This window comes from Chrysochloris asiatica, unplaced genomic scaffold (genome assembly GCF_000296735.1).
Source record: "Chrysochloris asiatica unplaced genomic scaffold, ChrAsi1.0 scaffold00130, whole genome shotgun sequence".
NCBI classification, from domain to species: Eukaryota; Metazoa; Chordata; class Mammalia; order Afrosoricida; family Chrysochloridae; genus Chrysochloris; species Chrysochloris asiatica.
This window is the reverse complement of record NW_006408648.1, coordinates 4,919,584-4,942,679: the sequence shown is the minus strand read 5'-3', so window position 1 is coordinate 4,942,679 and position 23,096 is coordinate 4,919,584. Positions and strand designations below refer to the sequence as shown.

The 23,096-nt window shown below is 40.5% G+C and overlaps 1 protein-coding gene across 1 annotated transcript in view; it reads left to right on the top strand.

The window, feature by feature from the left end:
- The first annotated feature begins 4,568 nt into the window (after window positions 1-4,568).
- HEG1 (heart development protein with EGF-like domains 1) overlaps window positions 4,569-23,096 on the top strand; it is a 75,609-nt gene continuing 57,081 nt past the window's right edge. The window contains exons 1-3 of the mRNA XM_006869430.1: window positions 4,569-4,596; window positions 11,625-11,918; window positions 14,262-14,567. Coding sequence (XP_006869492.1) covers window positions 4,569-4,596; window positions 11,625-11,918; window positions 14,262-14,567 — 628 coding nt within the window. The remainder of the gene's footprint in view (window positions 4,597-11,624; window positions 11,919-14,261; window positions 14,568-23,096) is intronic.

The window sequence follows — 23,096 nt, the reverse complement described above, 5'->3', positions numbered from 1 at the left end:
GACTGCAAAGCTGTTTGAACTGCAAGGTCAGTGGTTCAAGCTCACCAGCTGCTCCTTGGAAACCCTATACAGGGTTGCTATGGGTCAGAACTGACTCAGTGGCATTTAATAACTATATGTATATATGTAGTATAATTCTCATACATAAAGTACACCATTTAAAACCTGTATTTCACAGGTTTTATATTTTGACAGATTCACAAGGTTTAGGACCACTTTTCAGTATATCCTCACTTGAGGTCTAGTCCACACATGTTATGTAATGTTATGCTACAGACCCACTTGGTTACAAATTCCCATTCCCAGGTGAAATTGAGTTAGTTTTTCTTTCACCTAAAACCAAGATCGAAAAGCCACATTTTCTTGCTGTCCCTTTCTACAGGACAAGTATGTTTCAATTTGTAAAGGAGTTTCCTTTTTGACTCCTTCTTCCAGAGTTTTGTTTGTCATCTCCTGCCTTCCATGCCATCAGAACAGAAGTTCAAGGTCACACACATTAAACAGATGTCCCCAGGGAAGCTACCAGCTTTTGAGTTCGCTCACTTCTCCGAATTCCTGTGCTTGGTTCATTTTTGGCCTCAAAAGCTTCAGTTTCTTACTTGTCAGCTCAACGGTGCATTTAAAAATGTTGTATTCAGCGTTTTTAGTTTTTCTCAGTAGCACAGTTATTTGCATGGTGCAGTAGGATAAGCACCGGACCACAAGATCAGTTTGAACCACAAAGTCAGCAGTTCAAACTCACCAGCTACTCTGAAAAGCTATTCAGGATCTCAATGAGCCGAAACTGACTCAGTAGCACTTAACAACAGCTATAGAACTATTGTCTGTTTTTTAATCTGTTAATGATATGCATTTTTTTCTCTCTCACATCTTTAGTCAACCCTCCTGCGAGAGAATGGTTCAGAGCTATCCATGGCCTTTCTGTATGTGACCTTTCTGTATGTGGCATTCCCTGAGTTGACTGGGTTCTAGGACATCCTCTTCTTGTTTCCGGAAAAAGGGAGACATCATTCCTCACCAGTAGTTGACTCTCAAACTTGTTTCATGGCCACACTAGAGCTAAGTTCCTTTGCTTTCTCATTGCTCATGCCTTGCCAGTTTTAGGGCATGGGTTTTAAGTCTCTTAGGACTCTTTTTTTTTTTTTTTTTTTTAAGGTTTTTATTGTGGATTGAGAGAAAGTTTACAGGGCAAATCATGAGTTTTACATTCAACAAATCATACACCTTGTTTCATTATAATGATTATAATCCCCTCCATGTACCATCAGTTAACAGGATTTCTCTCTATCCACTTTAGCTTTAAGAAAACAAACAAACAAACACTTAGGCATAAATAATAATTTACATCTCCAAAGGGCACATTCTGCAAGTCTACCTCCTGGCCACCAGCTCTCAGTCCCTCTCTTCCCATGAATCTAGAGTCCTCAGCTGCTCCGTCTCTCCATGCCCCCATCTCTGCCTCTGTCTTTGGCATCCCTGCTTCTCTGGATAAGGTCCTGCATTCTGCTTGTGCGCTTCTGTCTGCCTCCATTTCTTGTGTCGCTGCTTCTCTGCATAAGGTCTCTCATTCCACTTGTGCTCTTCTCTCTTGATGGTTCTTGGGCTCTCTGTTTCTGTACTGTAAGATTAACCATTCCCCTGTTTTGGTACAAAACTTCTACCTTTACAATTGTGACACTCGCGATTAGTCAAGATAGCAATTATTCATTATTGAATCATACGAATCTTATCCCCATCTTTTTTTAACCAGACCCTTCTAGATAAAGATGAAATCTATTCAGTGGGGACTCTTTCTTTCCTCTCATACTCTTAAACTAAACTCCCTCTAGAAACCTCATAAGCCAGTCACTTCGTGCCTTTATTGCCTCCTCATTTTAGGTAGCCAGTGTCTAAGTTGCCTGTCCCTATCTACCCTGTGTACAGAGGGGATAGCATTGATACTTGATGTGAAGACTCTTTCCCTCTCCTTTGGTATTTAGAGTTATTACCTCCATGAATATAGGTCAAGTTCATCAAATTGTAGCAATTTGCCCTTGTTTCCTTTATTAAAAAAATTTTTTTTTCTTTGTAATCTTCCTCTAGTTGAGTTCTGATTATCGAGCCATCGAGGCTAGGTCAAATGGGTACTGTCTGCAAGCTTGGGTGTTCTTGTGCATCTCCTCTCATTTCTTATCAGCTGTATGTCACTCTCAGCTCTAGCTCTCTGTGGCTGTGTCCTTTTCCATGGGCTCAAGTGTCCTCAGGTCTCACCACACTTTGGCCCAACCAGCCCTTCCTCTTCTCTCTCTCATCTCCAGGTCGACGGGAGTCTATGGACTGCGGTTGAACTCAGCCCATTTCTTCAATGCTGCCTGTCTCCCTTTTCCAGTCATCAGTAGATCAATGTGGTCACCAGCAAGCTTACATTCTTGTTTGTGTGTTCCCTTTGAGTTTCAGTTTTAGAGAGGAGTTTGTCCTGAAGGAACTTGATGGCTTCCTGGTGAACAGCTTGCTTATTCTTTGTAGCAACAGTCATACTGACATCTTTGTTTTGTTTTTTTCCTGATGATCTTTCTTTGAAGATGTATCTTCTGTCACTGTAGCTGTTCCAGGCTGGTCTGCTTGTCCTTTCTGGTGGGAATGTCTCACCTCATAAGGTTCTGGATGGGACTCAGGATTCCACCTAGGGTCCTATTCTCTTTAAAGGCTTTTCACAAGGTCTATTTCACTGGGCAAGTTCTAGAACCCCTTTTAGGTATTCCAATCAGTTATAGGCTGAAGACGGGCTTACAAGTTTTCTGTAATCATGTTTCCCACCATTCCTTTCTATCCCACCCAAGAGTCTATGTTACAATGGTAGGCAAGGGAAATTCATATTCATGACACTTAAGCATTTTAGTATTATTTCCCCTCTTCAAGCTATACCTAGATCCCTGTATCCCAGAGCCCTGTTGTTCCAAGGTTGAGCATGCATCACTATTTACCTCTGTCCCACTTAGGACATGCAAACCTGTCTCAGTGTTCCCCTATCTATCTTGTTCTTCTACCTCCTCCCCCTTCTTGCATTGCCCTCCCCAACACCCGAACTAAACACCCTACCCCAACCCCATTGTTGTGGTTACCTTGTTGTTGTTGTTAAGTGCCGTTGAGTCAGTTCTGACCCATAGCGACCCTGTACAGGGTTTCCGAGGGTGTAAATCTTTACGGGAGTAGAAAGCCTCATCTTTCTCCTGCAGAGCAGCTGGTAGTTTCGAACCGCTGAACTTAAGGTTCACAGCCCGATTCGTAACCACTACGCTACCAGAGCTCCTTATAGTCCATTAATTCTTCCCTCCATTTAAGACAGTCTATTTTATCCTGTAATCTACCTGACCTTCTCACCACCTGGATCTCTGTTCCTCTGTGTTTACCTTCTTTCACATTGTAATTGTTTTGATAATAGACTGACCTCCCAGATGCTCTGTTCTTATCATTTTATTCTGTTCTTGGCTCTTCCACTTGTCGACTGAGTTCAGGGTGATGCTGCCACGTACGTCTTTCTGTAGTTGTTGTCTGTTCTTGTTGGTTCTCAGTGCACAGAACTTCCTTTAGGATGTTTTTCATAGCAGGGTTGGCTTTGGTAAAATTCTTATGACTCTTTACAATAATTTTTTTTCTGATTTTCTTTGAGAATAATTTCTTTTATTGTGCCCAATTAGCCAAGAATATAGGGAAATAGTTCCTCAAACCCTTCTACCTTTTCTGCATAAGGATCCTTCACAACTCAGATAGTAAGAATATAGAGAACTTGCCCTACAGGTCACTGCTGCCCATAGTCTTGGGGTCTCACGTTGAAATTATGGGCATTGAGGCTTCCCTAGTATTGCCTCCATCACATCCTGCAGCTCACCAAGTTTGGATCTTGCCTGTCTAGGAATGGGTTCCTGAACAGCCAAGTGTCTGGACAACTGCTCTACCATCCAGGAAGCTCTGTGCCTTCTCCTACAGGAAACAGGACAGGGGAAATCAACAGCAGGAATTCTGAAGGGCTTTTGGTGGTGGTGGTTGTGTGCATTGGAGTCAGATACAACTCTTAGTGATCCTGCATATTGTTTACGGGAGCATAAAGCCTCATCTTTCTCCTGTGAAGTGGCGGGTAGTTTCGAACTGCTGACTGTGAGATTAGCAGCCTGACTCATAACCACTACATTACCAGAGGTCCTTAATTACTCCCTTAGGAAACTTATCAGAATCATGGTAGCATATGGAAGTTTTTCTACTTACTAGCCTCTCCCTCCTATACAGGTGAGCCACTGCTTCTGTTAGCAGTGGACCAGAATGTGGAAAATGTTGAGAAACATTGCTGTAGAGTTTCACTTTCCATTATGTTTTTGTTGTTAAGTGCTATCGAGTTGGTTCTGCCTCATAGCAACCCTGTATAGAGTTTCCAAAGAGCAGCTGGTGAGTTTGAACCACCAACCTTATAATTAAAAATGACCTTGTGGCCTCTAACTAATCACATTCATTGTAAATACCTCCTTTCAACTATGTAAATAGCAACTATACATGTGGACCTTATCAAGTGGAATACCCAGGAATGGAAAAAGACAATGGAGAAGCTCAGTATCATCAGCCACAGTAAGGCCAGTGGCCAAATGTGGAACAGACCACCAATTGCTCACGTGCAAAGTCAGGCTAAACCTGAAGAAAATTTGGAAAAGTCCACAAGAGCCAAAACATGACCTTGAGTATGTTGTTGTTACATGCCTTCAAGTTTGTTCTGACTTACACAGGGTCACTATAAGTCAGAACAAACTTGAAGGCACATAACAACAACAACAACAACATACTCAAGGTCATGTTTTGGCTCTTGTGGACTTTTCCGAATTTTCTTCAGGTTTAGCCTGACTTTGCACATGAGCAATTGGTAGTTCATTCCACATTTGGCCACTGCCCTTACTTTGGCTGATGATACTGAGCTTTTAGGGTTTTCGAGGAATGGTTGGTGGGTTTGACCTGCTGATCTTGTGGTTCAAACCGACCTTGTGGTCTAGTGTTTATACTAGAGTGCCACACCAGACCTCTGACCTTGAGTACATCACACATGAATTTAGAGAGTATCTCAAAAATAGATTAGCTGTAGTAGACACTAATGAGTGAAGACCAAAGGAGTTATGGGATGACATCAAGGACATCACACAAAACAAAGAAAAGGTCATTAAAAAAGACAGTAAATAAAAAAGAGATCAAAATGTACATCAGAAGAGACTCTGAAACTTACTCTTAAATTTAGACACGTGAAAGTGACTGGAAGAAATGATGACATAAAAGAGAAAATCTGAAAGGACAGTTTGAGAAGAAAAAGTTAAGTGGTATAATGAAATGTGCAAAGAACCCGAGTTAGAAAACCAAAAGAGAAAAGCACACTCAGCATTTCTTAATCTGAAAGAATTGAATAAAAAAGTTCAAGCTTTGAGTAGCAATACAGAAGGATTATATGGGCAAAATATTGACTGCCCAAAGAAACATCAAAAGAAGATGGGAGGAATACACAGAGCCACTGTACCAAAAAGAATTTGGTGGATGTTCAACCCTTCCAAGAGGTACCATATGATCAATTACTGATGGTGTTTGAAGGAAGAAGTCCAAACTGCACTGAAGGCATAGACAAGAAATAAGGCTCCAGGAATAGATGGACTACAGATAGAATTGTAATGCAGTGCCATCACAATTGCCAAGAAATTTGGAAGACAACTAACTATCTGTCCAACTAATTGGAAGAGCTCCATATTACTTCCCATTCCAAAGAAAAGTGACCCAATGGAGAGCAGAAATCATCAAAAAATATCACTAATATCACTTGCAAGTAAAATTTTTGCTGAAGATAATTTAAAAACGGTTGCAACATTATATTAACAGAGAACTACCAGAAATTCAAGCTGGATTCAGAAGAGGATATCACTGCTGAGACCAGATAGATCTTAACTGAAAGCAGAGAATACCAGAAAATGTTTATTGTGCTCTCTTGACAATGCAAAGGCTTTCAACTGTGTGGATCATAACAAACTATGAATAATATTGCAAAGAATGGGTATTCCGGAACACACTTCATCGTGTTCATGAGGAATCTGTACATAGACAAAGAGACAGTTGTTGGAACAGAACAAGGGAATCTTGAATGGTTTAAAGTCAGGAAAGTTGTGCATTACGGTTGCATCCTTTTACCATATTTATTCATTGCATATGCTGAGTAAATAATCTGAGAAGCTGGATTGTGTGAAAAAGATTGTGGCATCAGGATTGGAGGAAGACTTCACTAATGACCTGCAATATGCAGATGACACATTCATGCTTGCTGGAAGCAAACAAGGCTTGAAGTACTTACTAATGAAGAACAAAGACTACAGCCTTCAGTATGGGTTGCACCTCAATTTAAAGAAAATGGAAATCCTTACAGCTGGACCAATCAATAACATGATAAATAAAGAAAAAATTGAAGTCAAACACTTCATTTTGTTTGAATCCACAATCAATGCTCATGGAAGCAGCAGTCAAGAAATAAATTGATGCATTGCATTAGGCAAATCTGCTGCAAAAGCCTTCTTTAAAATATTCAAGAACAAAAATATCACTTTGAGAACTAAGGTGCTCCTGATGAAGCCATGGTATTTTCAGCCGCCTCATATGCATGTGAAAGTTGAACAATGGGGAGACGGAAGAATAATCAATGCCTTTGAATTATGGTGTTGATGAAGAATGTTGAAGGTTTGAGTAGAACTGGTGTCAGCTCTTCTCTGAATATTTGCTAGAATTCATCAGGAAAGCCATCTGGCCCAGTCCTTTTTCTGTCGTTGGGAGATTTTTAATAACTTGATAAATTTTTCTGTTTGTTATTGGCCTGTTCACATTTTCTACTTCAGACTGTTAGTTTAGTAGGCCTTGTGTTTCTAAAAATTTGTCTTGTTTCTTCTAGATTTTCAAATTTGTTAGAGTACAATTCTTTATAATGTTCTGTTACTCTTTTTATTTCTGTTGGTTCTATTATGACATTGCCCATATAGTTATTTGCATCTTCTTCTCTTTTGTTGGATTTGCCAGTGGTTTGTTGATTTTATTAATCTTTTCAAAGAACCAAATTCTTGTCTCCTTGATTCTTTCTATTGAGTTTTGGGTTTCTGTTTCATTTATTTTCTGCTGTAATTTTTATTGTTTACTTTTTTTCTTGTGGTTTACTTCGCTGCCTTTTTCCTAATTGTTGGAGATGGTGGCTTAAGGTATTGATTTTGTTTTTTTCTTCCTTTTGGATATATGTGCTTATTGTTATAAATTGCTCTCTGAGCACTGCTTTTGCTGTGCCCCAAAGGTTTTGGTTGTGTTGTGTTTTCATTCCTACTTGATTCAAGGAATTTATTTATTTCATTTTTTGTATTTGTTCTATTACCCAGTAGTTTTTAAGCAGGATGTTATTAAATTTCCATGAATTTGCTTTTGTTTCCTTGATCGTCCTACTGTTGATTTATAATTTTATAGCACTGTGACCTGAGTGGATGTTTTGTATTATTTTGATTTTTTTTAATTAATAAAATTTTATTTAAATCTATTATTGTAGAGTTGTCTATTTCTTTCTTCAGTTCTATTAGATTTTGATTTATGTATTTTGAAGCTTTTTTCCTTGGGAGCACAGATACTTATTATGGTTATGTCCTCTTGTTCAGCTGACCCTGTAATCATGAAAAAATGCCTTTTGTCTTTTATGTTGGTTTTGGCCTTAAAGTTTATTTTATCAGAAATTAATATTGCCACTCTTGTTTATTTTTGATTGCTGTTAGGTTGTTATATTTCTTCCATCCTTTAGTTTTTAGTCTATTTTTGTCTTTGTGTGTATGGGGTGTCTTTTGTAGACAGCATATTAAAGGATCCTGGTTTTCGTATCCATTCTGCTCTTTTTCTTAGCTGGTGCATTTAATCCAATGACATTCATTTGAATTGATTGCCATCATTTTACTACGTGACTTTTATGTGGAGCTACTGGTTTTGTTCCACATAATTTTCTGTGTTGAATTCATTTTGCTTGTGCATTTTCTCATTTTCTTCCTTCTGCTATTTTAATGTTTATTAAATCTTTATGGATTTCTTCCTTTTTGTGTTTTGATGTGAATGTGTATTGATTTTCTTTGAAGTTACCTTGTAATTTGTTTTTTCTTAGTTTAAAACAGTCTGTTTTATCTTGAAATCTACTTGATTTCCTTGCCTTTTATGTAACGACCCTATGTAACTATGCTATTCTCTCTTTTTTGCTCTGAAGTTGTCTTCATTATAAATTGGTATCACTGAATCCCTATTTTCAGTCTTGTATGTTTGTTTCATTTCTATATTTGGATTCTGGGTGGTGTTTGTCATATATGTTAATCTCAAGTTGTTGTCTGCTGTTGTTGATTTTCAGTCCAAAGAACTCCCTATAGTATTTTTTTAAAGTTTATCTGATTATTGAAATTCCTTTAATTTCTTTTTATCAGAAATGTCCTATTTTCATTGTCATATTTGAGGGACAATTTTGCTGGGTAGATGATTCTTATCTTTGGCTTTTTTTTTCTTTCATTCAAAGTTTTGAATGTATTTTCCCATTGCTTTCTTGCCTTTGTGATTTCTGCTGAGAAATCAGAGTTTAGTCTTATTGGTTCTCCTTTGTAGGTACCTTTTGATTTTTTTCTGAGCTGCTCTTAGAATTCTTTCCTTGCCTTTGACTTTGGAAATTTTGATTATGTCTTAGTGATTTTCTTTTGGGGTCTGTCCTACTTGGGATTCATTAAGTTTCTTGAATGGTTATCTTCTCATCTTTCAGTATGTTGGGGCCTTTTATTCCTACAATTCTTTGACAGCTTTTGTATGTATGTGTTTTTCTTTGTCTTCTCCTGGTGTGCTATTCTGATCACCTGTAAGTTATTTGTCTTCATTTTGTCCCATATAAATCATAGGCTGTCTCCAGATTTTTTCTTTCTTTTTTTTTTTTTTTTTTTTCTCTCTCTTCCAGCATACTAGTATTGAAAGATTTATCTTTGATAATTTTGGCTTCCTCTGATTCAGTTCTACTCCTTTGCCCTTTCAATGTGTTATCTATTTCTGAAATCTTAGTATTAATTTTCTGGATTTCTATTTTTAGGTTTTAGGTTGTCTCCAGTCTTTCATCTGTTTTGTCCACCTGTTCCTGTAATATTTGTACTTATTTTTCTGTTAGTTCCAATGCACATTCTTTCTCAGGAATGTTTTCTGGCTCTGTATCTTGGTCACTTGTTTGAACCACTCTGTCTTGTTTCTTCATGTGAACTGAAATTGTCTGTTGTTTTCAAGACATTGTGGTGTTATTGCATTTGTATTTAATTGATGATTATATGTTGGTGAGTTCTTAGGTCTCACCAACCCTCTCCTGGCTGGTATGATTAGAGAATGAAAGCATGTGCACAGTTCTTCGTTAGCCGTTCTTGCTACTCAGTATAGAGTGGGTTTGCCTGGTGTTGGCTGATATCTAACATTGATCAGGTGGTATAGGAGCTGATATTTGCCCTCGCCTGGGGGATGGGGTTGTAGAGGGTATGGTTGTGGTTGGGCACCAGTAGAAAACACACACACCCAAGAGAGAGAGAAGGAAAAAAACAAACAAACAAGCAACAGCAAAAAAAAAAAAAAGAGAGAGAGAGAGAAAATAACAAAAGAGATAAAAGAAGAAAGCAGGCAGCAGCTAGAGAAGAGAATATAATAACCAACAAATGAAAAACAGGAAAGGAAAATAAAATTAAGGAAGAGAAAATAACAAGGGAGAAAAAGCACTAAGCAACATTAGGAAGAAGGAAAAAGAAAAGACAAAGAGATCAGAGAGCAAAGAAAAATCAAGAGAAGAGAAAATAAGGGGGAAAGAGAGAAGAAAAACCAAAATAGAGATAGAAAAAATAAAAAACGAGAAATAGAGATGGAGGAGGAGAAAGAATAAACAAAAACAACGAAAGGAGAAAAGATAAGGGCAGGTGCTGGACCCAGAAAGGAGAAAACTTTGGGGGCTCCTGCCAGTCAGGGAATTCATGTTGGGGGTGAGGGAGGGATGAAGACAGTGGGGTTCCTGGCCCTTGGTGGAGTTCCTGTAAGCCTGATTGCTGTCTTTGTTCAGAGTATCCAATCCAGAAGCAGTTTTGCACAAACGTTTAAAAATCCTCTCATGTTGTTTATTGTCAGGTGCCATCGAGTCGGAACCCACTCATAGCGACCCCATGCACAGCAGAACAAAACAATTTCCCATGCTGGGCCAACCTCACTACCGCTGCCACACTTGACGCCATCAGTGATGCCACTGGCTGATCCATTTCGTTGGGGGTCTTCCTCTCTTTCTCTGACCCTCCATCTTACCCAGCATGACATCCTTCTCCAGCGACTGTTCTCTCTGGACAATGTGTCCAAAGTATGAGAGACGAAGCTTAGCCATCTTGGCCTCCAAGGAGCATTCTGGCTGCACTTCTTCCAAAACAGATCTATTGGTCCTTTTGGCAGTCCATGGCACTTTTCGTATTCTCCTCCAACACCACATATATACATGATAAAAATCCTCTCATACATGATAAAAATCCAAAACACATTTGCTATTATTATTTGCAAAAATGGGATCACACTCTAAATTACAAATATTTTGAAGCCTGTTGCTTTAACTTAATACTTCTGTTGTTTTTGTTAAGTGCTATCTGACTCATATATGGTGTGGCGTTGCAAAATAATATACTGGACAGACCGCAAGGTTCCTTTGAGCCGCAAGGTCGGTGGTTCAAACTCACAACATCTGACTCATAGCAACCCTGTATAGGGGTTCTAAGCAATAGCTGGTGGGTTTGAACTGCCAACCTTGCTGTTAGCAGTCCAGTGCTTATCCTTTAGAGCCACATCAGGGCACCAAACAATACTTGTAGAACATCTTTATTATTATGTAGCATCATTTTTAATGACCATGTGCTATTCTTTTGTAGGGTTATAACTGATTTAATCGGTCTCCTGCTGTAAAATTGTATTGTTTCTTCTCTTATAAAAAATACTGTAATGAGCAACCATGCAGTGGAATCTTTGTCCACATTCTTGAGTGTTTTCTTAAGATAAATTCACAGAATATGAGATTACTTTGTTAAAAGTATTTATGCGAAGAAGGCTTCAGCATTATTGCCCAATCTTTCACGTGTCTTACCAAAAGTTGTTCATACCCCACCTCGTACCTATAAGAATAGGTTTCAGGATCAGGTGTTACTGTCTTTAACTGCCCTACCATTGCAGAGGGCACAGTTCTGCACAGCCTTTGCACTCATGAAGTGTTTTCCTTATCCCGCCAACCTGACCTGCCTCTCCCATACCCTCTCTGAGTCTACCCAGGTACTAGAGGTTCAGTTGTTCTTTGAGCTCTGTGTTCATCTCGTTCTATTACTTTTCATGATTTATTACACTCAATACAAAATTTAATTTTGTACCATGTTGTTGCTCCATAACATCTTCCACTTCGATTAATGGGGGGAATTAAAGAAAAAATTATTTTACTTGAATCCATTGTCTGTGCTGATCTCTCTGCTCATTCTGTCTTTGTTGAAAACTCTTGTTTTCAGAAGCCAGCAAGATCTCACTAAGGCATGTTCTTATTATTTCAGCTGCTGTAAGGAATCATTGGCCAGAAAGGAACACTGAATCCCACTTAGAAAGCATCACCTTTGATCAGGGTCAAGTAAACATTTCAGTAGTGGTCTCCAAAGACTCTATGATGGTTCAGACCCCCAGAAAGAGTGCTGCTTCTTTGGATGCTCCAGAAAACTTTACTCTACTGATTGAAACAGCAAATGCTGGAGGAAGATATGACTCTCCAAGCAGAACAAATGTTACCGTTCCCCATGTTGGGGGCTCACCTGAGATAGCCACAGCTCTGAATTCCTGGAACAACTCCTCAGGTGAGTTTGTGTTGATGATGCTCATTTCAATCATGCATGTCCAGTCTTGGAAAAGAAAATTTCCACCGCTGTTATCCTGCCCTCCCCTCCCTGCATCATCATGATCCACTCTGCCCACCCAATGGCTCTGGGTGAGGTTGGGCCAAACTTGTGACCTTCCATCCTTTTGTGACATGCCACAGTAAGTTGAGCTGTAAATACAGATCAGATGAAGGTGTAGATTTGCTAAGAGATTTAACACCTAACAGGTTTCAGAGCTGGGATTTTGAGTTGAAGTCTTCATAGCTGAACTAGGTGGAGAGTGAGAGGCCCCAACAGTGTGGGTGAAGATGCAGGGAAGAGAAAGAGAAGTGTGATCTCGTTGTGGTGGTGCAGCAATGCCAGCAACCTCCCCTGTTGTGCATTGAGGAGAGGAGCAGTTTGTGAATACAGTTGTGTGGATGGGGTTGGGAACAGTCATGGAGAATTTTGGAAACCAGGTAGTTTAGATTTAGATAGAGTAGAAAGGATTGTGGGAGGTTTTTGCACAAGGGAGTGACATGGTTAAAGCAATTTGGGGGATTATTTGCCTGACTGTCATGTACAGAGTATTTGAATTTGGGGGTAGAGAGGGAACCTACAGGAAGACATGGAAATCCACATACAGACCTCAGGTGCTGAGATAAGGCCTAGTGGCAGCTGGATGGAAAGGAAGTGATTGGTAAAGAGAGATTTCACGAAGGAAAATCGATGGACTTGGTAGCGATCTGAAAGTAGATGATGAAGGCATCAAAGAGAACTCTAGGATTCCCACTCTAGTGGCAGGAGGTCGGATTAGGGTCTCAGTTCTATGAAAAAGCCATATGGAAGTATTCTGTGTTCTAGCCTCGAATGATGGGTACAGAACTTATGATCTCTGCACATGATGCTGTGTATTTCAGTAGTCATGCTTTGTTTATGTTAATTTCAAGCAAATTCTAGGGCCACCTTTGTAGCATATGGATGATGAGCCATGATGACCAGAATCTGGTCTCTGATTTCATATCATCTGATGTTGTTGCTAGTTGCCATCAAGTCAGTTCCAACCCTTGGTGGAACGTGTGTGCAGAGAACTGTGCTCCAGAGGGTTCTGAAGGCTGTGACATCTTGGAAGCAGATTGTCAGGCTTGTCTTCCAAGGCACCTCTCAGTGGGTTTGAACTGCCCACTTTTTTTTTTAATGTTTTATTGTGAATTATGTGATAGTTTACATGGGAGAACATTAGTTCTACATCCATCCTATCATATATCGTTTCATTGCCATGGTAACAACCCCCTCCATGCATCATGGTTTGGTATAACCAACCAAAGGGTATACCCTGCAAGCCTGCCCGCACCCCCCGATCATCACCACACAGCCCCTTTCCCTCTCTGGGTCTAAAGTCCCCAACTGCTCTATCTCTCCACGTCCTTGTCTCTGCCTCCATCTCAGGCATCACTGCTTCTCTGGGTAGGGTCCCGCTCTCTGCTCTTCTCCCTTGATGGTCCCAGGGACCTCCTCTCCTAGACTGAAAAGTTAATCACTCCCCTCCTTGCTACAAAATGTCTGCCTTTACATTTCCAACTCTCACAATCAGTCCTGATAACAATTATTCACTATTGTATCACAAAAGACCCATCCGCATTTCATTTCATCAGCCCCTCCTAGACAGATTGGATGTTACTCAATGGAGATTCTACCTTCCTCCATATCCTCTGGATCTAGGTTCCCTCTTGAAAGCTTGTAATCCAGTCATGTCTTACCTTTGTAGCCCCCCCATTTTGGGTAGCCAGTGTCCAAGTTGCCCATCCCTGTCTACTCTGTGTATGGAGGGGGTGGGAATGATCCTTGCTATAAGGATTTGTTCCCTCTTTTGAGCTACTGCATCCATAGGTGTAGGTCAAGTTCATCAAATTGTATCAGATTACTCTTTTTTTCCTCTTCTTTCTTCTTCTAGTTGAGCTCTGATCTTCCAGTCATTGAGGCTAGGTCAAGTGGGTGTTATCTGCAAGTATGGGTGTTCTTGTGCATGAACTGCCCACTTTTTGGCTAGTAGTCAAGTGCTTAACTATTTGCACCACCCAGGGACTACCTGTATCATTTGATACTTCACTTCAGTGTGCCCCTTTTCTGATAATTTTACTACAGAATGTAAAGTCTTTGCATATGAGATCCCAAAACAGTCTTGGTTTGTGATCTTTTTTTCAGGAGTTCATGTTTCATAGAATGAATAATTGTTCCTAGTTTCTCTCCATGGCTATACATTTTGTAGAGGTCAGAGTTGAGTCCATTAAAAGATGATTAAATTCGCTGGTAGAACTTTTAATTGTTGCCATCTGGTTTCAGCCCTGGAAGAACTTCATGTGCCGACCAGCAGTCACAGTTCTGAGTCAGAAGAAAGGATAGCCTCTTCTCAAATGGAGAATGGAAAAGCGGGGGGCTCACAGGTTTGGGGAGAGAAGCTTCCAGAAGAAACAACTTTGCACTCCCAAGTAACTGCCACTTCTATTTTGAGCCAGTCTTCCCTTCCTGCTTTGGACATGGGAGCACAGACCACGTCCTCCAAGAAGAGAACCTCCTGGGAACCAGAGCTCTCCTCACTGAATTTCTCCAGGACCCCAGCTTACACACCTGCCTCAGACAGTTCTCCATGTGAGTTCTCCCATCCCCAATTTAATGCTCTCGCCATTCAAAACAGAACTACACAGATGGATACACCTAGATAGCCATATACTCATAACAGGGGCTTAGAGGGAAAGAGGTCATGTAGAACTGGCATTATGGTGGGAGTCTTGGTGGTACTGTGATTAAAGCACTCGGCTGTTAACCAGAAGGTCGGTAGTTTGAATCTGTTAGCTGCTCCTACATATAGGTGACCCCAGATGAACCCTCCTTTGTTTATCTTTTGGGGACCTGGTGGGGTGCTGTAGAGAAAGATGTTGTAGTCTGCTTTTGTCCGGATTTACAGTCTTAGAAACCTTATGGGGCAAGTTCTACTCTGTTCTGTAGGGTCATTATGAGGCAGAATCGACTTGAAGGCAGTTGGGGTTTTTTGGTCATCTGTTGTTGTTGTTAAGTATTGTTGAGTTGGTTCCGACCCATAGACCCTGTATAGAGTTTCCGAGGAGTGGCTGGTGAACTTGAACCATTGACCTTGCAGATCAAACCGACTTTGTGATCCAGTGCATTAACCCACAGCGCCACACCAGGACTCCATTTCGGTATTGCAAATGCAAAACATTAGGGGTGACAGTACTACCTGTGCAGTTTATCCCAGTGTTGAAGTTCACCTCAAAAATCTTTTCTTTAACTGCACAGGGAGGAAAATAGTAGTTGGTCTGGTGACTACTAAAGGTCTTTCTTCTCACCAACCTCCTGCTTTCTGTATCTCCCCTAATCCCAACATAAACCCACACTTAATGCAGATGTTTACAGCTGTGGCCAGAGAGCTTCTCCCTCTCTCCCAGTCCAATTTCTGCGTATCATTTAAGCCTCAGCTCAGGTATTCTATTTCCTTGAAACTTTTCTCAACTCTGCCGATCTCAATGATTGGTCAACTGCCGTGTACCTGGCAGCACTTGAGTATCTAAAGCACTGTCTGCCCAGGTAGACTGTAATCCTCTGGAGGACACGGGCTAGGTTTGATACTTCTCTTACATTTCCCACTGCCTGAGAACAATGTAAAGTTAATAAGGGATGGGGATTAGCATGTGCCCAATACCTTCACAGGACAGAGGCAGCCAGGGGCCAAAAAGAATGCTGAAAATGGCCTGGTTTTTCTCTGTTTCCTGAGTGTTTGTTCAGCATCTGTGTGCGTGACTCCTGACTCCTGTTTTCCTCTACGTGCCATAGGGAGAAGAGAGAGAGGCCTGGAGATTTTATTGGGAAATAGAGGTTAGGTTGTTTCTGAAATTGCCACTTCCAAATTTTTATAGGTCAGAGATTTTTAGAAGTACTTTGCAAGGCTAGGCATTTGGCTTTATGTCATCAAAGCAAAAATTGAACCCAGAGGTCCTTTCTTTAAAGCCTATTTTTAAATCAGCCAATTTCTCATCTCTATACCCTGTCTACAGTTTCCTGCTGACTGGATATGGGTATAATTTATGATTTGTGTTTTTAAGAGATTGCTTTTTAAGATTTTTGCATAAACATTGGTTGGATTGGATAAAAGCTAGGTTCCTTTCTAGCTCCATAGTTGTATGGGTCAGTGATTTACAATCAACTTGACTAAAGAGTGGGAAGGAAGCATCTTCTGGACAGTTGCACATTGATTCTGGTCAGGCTTATTGAATATTTATCATTTGACTTCAACCCACTAATGGGGTATATTTGAAAATTAGCGTGCTTCCAACTTTATTGGATTTTGCTATATTGTTGGTGTTAAGTGCTTCAAGTCCGTTCTGACTCATAGCTATCCTGTATAGGTTTTTTAAGGAGCAGTTGGTAGGGTTGAACCACCAACTTTGTGGTTAGCAGTCCAGTGCTGATCCTACAGCACCCCACCAGGTCCCCAAAGGATAAACAAAGGAGGGTTCATCTGGGGTCACCTATATGTAGTCATTCATCCTTTTAGAACTATTTACTTTTCATTTTTGGAGCGTTCCACCATATCTTTCATATTCCTTGATTCTTTTTATAAGCATTTTCTCTTTGTGAATTGGGGTTTCTATCCTGGATTGGGTCCTGCCTCCTTTTTAGATTTTAGAAAGGGTTTTTTTTGGTGGTGATGATGATATGTCATTGAGTCAATTCTGACTCACAGTGACCTTTGATAGGGTTTTTGAAACTAAATTTTTATAGGAACAGAACACCTCATCTTTCTCTCGAAGAGCGTTTGGTGGACTCGAACTGCTGACCTTGTAGTTGGCAACCCAATGCATAATCTTCTAGTCACTAGGGCTCCTTAGAGACAGCTTTGGGCTCTGTTAAGTAGGAGTATAAATGGGAGGAGCCAGGACCCTCCCTCTGCTTTATTTTTAGGCTAAATACCAGGTATGGCACTGTGGGCTAATGCGTCACACTGCAAAGCTGTTTGAACTGCAAGGTCGGTGGTTCAAGCTCACCAGCTGCTCCTTGGAAACCCTACACAGGGTCGCTATGGGTCGCAATTGACTCGACGGCATTTAACAACAACAACCTGTTAAAGGAGTCCTAGTGTATATGCTGTAGGATAAACACTGGACTGCTGTCCACAAGGTCAGCAGTTCAAACATACCAGTTACTCTGTGGGAGAAAGATGAAGCTTTCTGCTCCTGTAAAGATTTACAGGCTCAGAAACCCTATATAGGATTGCTATGAGTTGTAACTAACTCAGCAGCATTGAGTTTGAGGGTTTTTTTTTTTTTTTTTGGTGTCTGCTATCTCCCTAAACAGCGCCCTGGTGTGGCGCTGTGAGTTAATGCATCAGACTGCAAAGTTGGTTTGAACCACAGGTTGGTGGTTCAATCTCACCAGCTGCTCCTCGGACACCCTATACAGGGTCGCTGTGGGTCAGAACTGACTTGACGGCACTTGACAAAAACAATAAATCTCCCTAAACAGAGCTTCTAAAAACCAAAGTAGTTGCTGTTGAGTCACTTTGGATGCATGACAACCCCATGTTTGTCGGAGTAGAACTTTGCTCCAATGGGTTTTCAATAGCTATGACCTCTGAAAAATAGATTATCAGGGCTTTCTTCTGTGGTGTTTCTGGGTGACGTTGAACCACCAATCTTTCAGTCGTGCTTAATCAGTTACTCTATCCAGGGACTCCTAACATAGCTCCTGTTTCCCGTTATATGTGCATCTTGAGTTGTTGCTCCTTGAGATAGGAACTCGAGGCATGAGGCCACCCTTTTTGAGAGAGCTGTCAGGACTTGCCAAAGGCAGGCCCAGAGTCAACTAGCTCTATTGAAGTTTGGAAGAGAGGAGGAAGTGAAGTGTCACTTGTGCCATTTGATACTTGGCCATTCCATCTACTAGTAGATGTGACCCAGTGAAAGTCCTTAGACCAGTTAGATAAGTGATGTTTCCTTACTCACTGAAAGCTAGGATGATGGTAAGCCAGGACTGGCATAAAGTTGTTGCTAAGTGTCATCGAGTCAGTTCCCACTCATGGTGACCCTGTATAGGGTTTCTGAGGAATGACTGGTGGGTTTGAACCACTGACCTTGCAGTTCAAACAAACCTTGTGTTACAGTGCTTATCCTACAGCACCAGAACTCCTGGCATGAGGTAGATGGGGTTAACCAGCAAAGTCCCTAACTGTAATATGAAGAGATTAGACCAGATGATCTTAAACACCCTTTCTAGTATCAGCATCTGCACCTCCACTGTGTTCTGTGTCTCTTTTCACCTTTCACTCTGCTATGTAGAAGCCTTCAGCACAACCTCTTTTGAAGCTGGGGAAACCAGAAATTCTGCTTCTAGAAATAAATGGCATTCCTTACGTTTTAAAACAGGTGTAGGTTCAGGCATATTAAACAGATTCATAAAAGGGATTGGAAACCATTTGAATTTTTTTTTTTTTCTGCTCTACCTCTTTCTATACTTTCCACATTTTTTACCATAAACATGTGCTATTCAATTCTTGAGGCTTGGGGTGGAGTGAGGGAGTTGTCAGTAAATGAAGCAACAACAGACTGGAAATAAAAAAAGCTTTCTTTTGAAGATGAAAAAGAGATGTGTGTATGTTGAATTGTGCTAGGGTAGTTACAGTTGAGCATCAAATTTGGTACTGACCTTCCTGGAAACCAGGGCACCAAGGGAGGCATGCTATTGTAGTCAAAGTGCACATAGGGTTTTAATACAGGTATAAGTGCTTGGTGAGCAGTGAATTCTAGGAGGAATGTTTATGTAAGGAGCATTGAAGATTACTTGCCATTTTGGGGGAGAAATGGTGTTAATGTTCTATGTTGTTGTTAAGTACCATGGTTCCTACTCATAGTGACCCTGCACAGGGTTTCCAAGGCTATAAATCTTTATAGGAGCAGAACACCTTATCTTTCTCCTGTGGAACCGGTGGTAGTTTCGAACTGCTGACCTTGAGGTTGGCAGCCCGACTCGTAACCACTGTGCTACCAGAGCTCCTTAATGTTCTATAGAAGGTGATGTATTCTATAGATCTTCTAAAGGAGCTGAAGGTGGAGTAGCGGATCTCAACTTATGAAAATATTTCTGTGGGTAGCTGAGCTAATGTAACCCAGGGAAATTGCTTTGTGGCAATTTCACTTTGTAAAGGAAGAGAACATTAAAAACAAACAAGAACAACTCAGAAGGTTGTGGATTTAATGTATTTTTCTCAAATATCAGTTGCATTAGCTGTAATTGTGGCAGGTTCTAGAGAGCAGTTAAGTGAAGGTTGAGCATAAGGGTCTAATGTTGGGTGTTGGGTGTTGGGCTTGGAAAGTGACCCATATACTTTTACCAGATGAGTAGACATTCTTTCTAATTCGTGTTATAAAGATCAGAGAACATAGCTGACTTCTGCGCCCAAATACATTATTCCCCACCCTCTCTGTTTGAATGGCTGATTCAAGGGTAGAAATGAGCGAGGAAGGACACATTAAATAATCAACAAAGCTGGACTCTTGATTAGAAACGTAGTAGATTTCCCCTTAGATGCATTTAGCCAGCACTCATTTGCTAGTATAAGCAGTGATGGTAAATGAGGTTAATGAAATGTTTATTTCTTTTACTACGAGGCACCAACTCTACAGAAGTATTCACACTGATTTCCTAGTTTTACTCTATTAGCTGAGATTATTTGAATAAAGTATTTAGCACAATGCTCAACTTGTTGTAACTGGCCAATAAGGAGTAGCTTTTAATAATAATGAAAATGATGAGATCAGATGAAGCAATGTTATGTAAAGTCCTTAGGATTAGGGAAAACATAATTTTCTTTTTGTGACTTTCAGCATTTATGACGTTTGTAATTGTATGTTTGTGGTCACCGATTTGCTAAAACCACTGGCGGGGAATAAGCCTGGAATACTCAGTATTTTGGTAGGAACAATGAATAAATAAAATCATGCAGTTTACTGAAAATAAGTGTTTTGAAGAACACCCAGTCATCTGTTGAGGCTGTAATTTGGTGGATACAGAAGATAACTAGGTTCAGTCTGAGAAGCTTAGTGGATGGTGAAGATTTGGAATATATACATCTTTTCCACTGAGCCCTTGACACAATGGTCAGGTATCAGGTATTAACTAAAAGGCCAGAGACTTAAGCCCACCCAGTGACTCCATGGAGTCCTGATGTGGTGCTGTGTGATAAAACACTGGACCGCAAGGTCTGTTTGAACCACAAGGTCAGTGGTTCAAGCTCCCCAGTTGCTCAGTTGCTCCTTGGAAACTTTATACAGAGTTACTGTGAGCAGAACTGACTCAGTGGCACTTAACAACAACTAGTTGCTCTGTGGAAGAAAGACTCGGAGGAATGCTCCCATAAAGATTACAGCCTAGAAACCCCTATGGGGCAGTTCTCCTCTGTCACGTGGAATCACTGTGAGTTGAAATCAACTTGATGGCACCTAATAACAACACTTTTCTTTTTTATACTCAAAAAGTTTGTGTGTAATGGTTATTTTGTTATGCTTTATAAATAGGAGTGGGCTTGGATAGCCTAGGATTCTGTTTTTGTGTCCAGGTTTTTCTATTCATTTGTTTCAGATACTAGTTTTATGAAATCATCAGCATCTTCATTTTGTCTTCCCAAAGGACTTCTGGTGTGATGCTGTAGGATCAGCACTAGACTGTGAAACACAAAGTTGGCAGTTCAAACCCACAGGTGCTTCTCAGAAACTCTGTATAGGGCCACTGTGAGTCAGAACTGACTCAACGGTGCTTAACAACAACAACATGGCCCAGAAACCAGAGCTGTGTTCTAGGTATTGTACAAAGGCAAGGGGAACTGTTTTGTTTCCTTGCTGCCTCTCTCTAGCTGATATTTATTTGTGCTTTTACTAACAGCTGTACATAGGAATCTTCTTCAGAGAACAGTTTATAATGACCAGTTCCTTCTTTCCTCTTATGAGTCATAGTTAACAGTTTGAAGCTTTTCATTGTATAGATGTAGAGTCTTTTTTTGTTGTTATTCTTTTCCCTTCAAAGAAGAACCAAATCACTTTCTTTTCTTGCCTTTGAAACTCGTCAGCCATGTTTCTGCCCAGTCACCAAGCTTTCCTGCAGTTGGTTCTTGACTTAGGACCTGACTCTCCCTTGGAATGAGGATTTCAGTGTATCCTTCTGGAGGTCAGTTCTTAGAGTGTCATTTAGGTTGGAAAGGTCATTATGGAAGTGAGCCTTAAGTGAGTTGAGTATCGATTTTGACCAGTGGGAGTCAAAATCTGTGTTACTCTGGTGTGATGTATAAACACTGTTCATGATAAACACTGGACTGCTAACCACAAGGTTGGTGGTTCATACCCACCAGCCACTCCTTGAAAACCCTATACGAGTCACTATGACTTGGTACGGACTCAACGGCAATGAACAACAACAACATGTAATTTAAGCCTTAAGGTTTTTGACAGTTATTCAGTGGCTACTATCCATTTCATTAGCTATCAGAAAACTTCTGCCAACCTGAAGTTCTTGATCTTCTGGGGCCCCTTTAGAGTAGTATATAGTGTTGAGAACTGTTGTCCAAATCTAATAAGGTGAACTAAAATCATGAAGCCTGTTAGCTTCTGGATGGAATGAAATCAAATTTGTGAGTAACAATGACTGTCTCCTGCTGGTCAGAAGCTCTGTTACCTAATAAATGCTGTTTGGGTAACAGTCTCTAAAAGCTTAAGATTCATTGTGACCCTGAGGTTGGGAATAATATGGTCCCCAATGGTGTAGAGCCTGGGATTTACTGTTCTGGGTCTGCAGTGTTCCAGCGATTCTGCAAAGCCCTAGACCTCTTCAGTGGTGACCAAGGGAGCAAATTACATAGAATAATCCGCTTCTGTTCATTTTCTGTGGTGATACTGCTAAAACACACACACACTCACAAAAATCACCCTGTTTAAACTAAAACGTGGAATTCAGGAAATACAGCATACAGTCTTTCTCCCATCTTCTTTTTAGCTTGAGCACAAGACTTTGTAAATGACCTCGCCACTTCTCTACTTAATTTATGAGAATTAGCATTAGTGAGGCTAGAGTGAATGAGCATATCCTGGTTGTACAAATGTTTATATCTATATTAGTTGTACAGTTCCTAAATTAAAAAATATATATATTATTTTGTTGTTGCTGCTGAAAATATACACAGCAAAACATACACCAAGCCAGTAGTTTCTACATGTACCATTTAATGACATGAATTACATTTCTTCAAATTATACAACCATCCCCTTTTCTGACGTAGTCCTCCCCCGTTGATATAAATTCATTGCCATCTAGAGTTACTAGTTCATCTTTCAAGTTGCTGTTGTTCATTTGCTTCCATATAAGTTCTATAAAGAGCTAATGATCAAGGCAGACTTTTTTTTTTTTAATTGATTAAACGATGGTTTGGTTTTAAGAAGACTTCAGGGGACATTTTTGCTTTATGGTTTCAAGATTGTCTCAGGGCAGTAGTTTCAGGGGTTCATTCAACTTTCATGATTCCAGGAAGTCTAGAGTCCATGAGAATTTGAAGTTCCATTCCTCATTTTTTCTGTTTTGATCAGGATTCTTCTGTAGAATTTTTAAAAATGTTTTATTGTGAATTATGCGATAGTTGACATGGGAGAACATTAGTTTTACATTCATTCTATCGTATATAATTTCATTGCCATGGTTACAATCCCCTCCATGCACCATCAACCAACCAAAGGGTATATAGTACAAGCCTGGCCCGGGTCATCTGCACACAGCCCCTCTCCCTCTCTGTTTCTAAAGTCCCCAGCCGCTCCATTTCTCCACGTCATCGTCTATGCCTCCATCTCAGGCATCACTGCTTCTCTGGGTAGGGCCCCGCTCTTCGCTCTTCTCCCTTGTTGGTCCCAGGGACCTCCGCTCCTAGACTGAAAAGTGAATCACTCCCCTCCTTGCTACAAAACCTTTACATTTCCAATCCTCACAATCAGTCCTGATAACAATGATTTACTATTGTATCACAAGAAGACCTATCCCCATCTCCTTTCATCAGCCCTGCCTAGACAGATTGGATACTTCTCAGTGGAGAGTCTACCTTCCTCCACACCTTCTGGATCTAGGTTCCCTCTT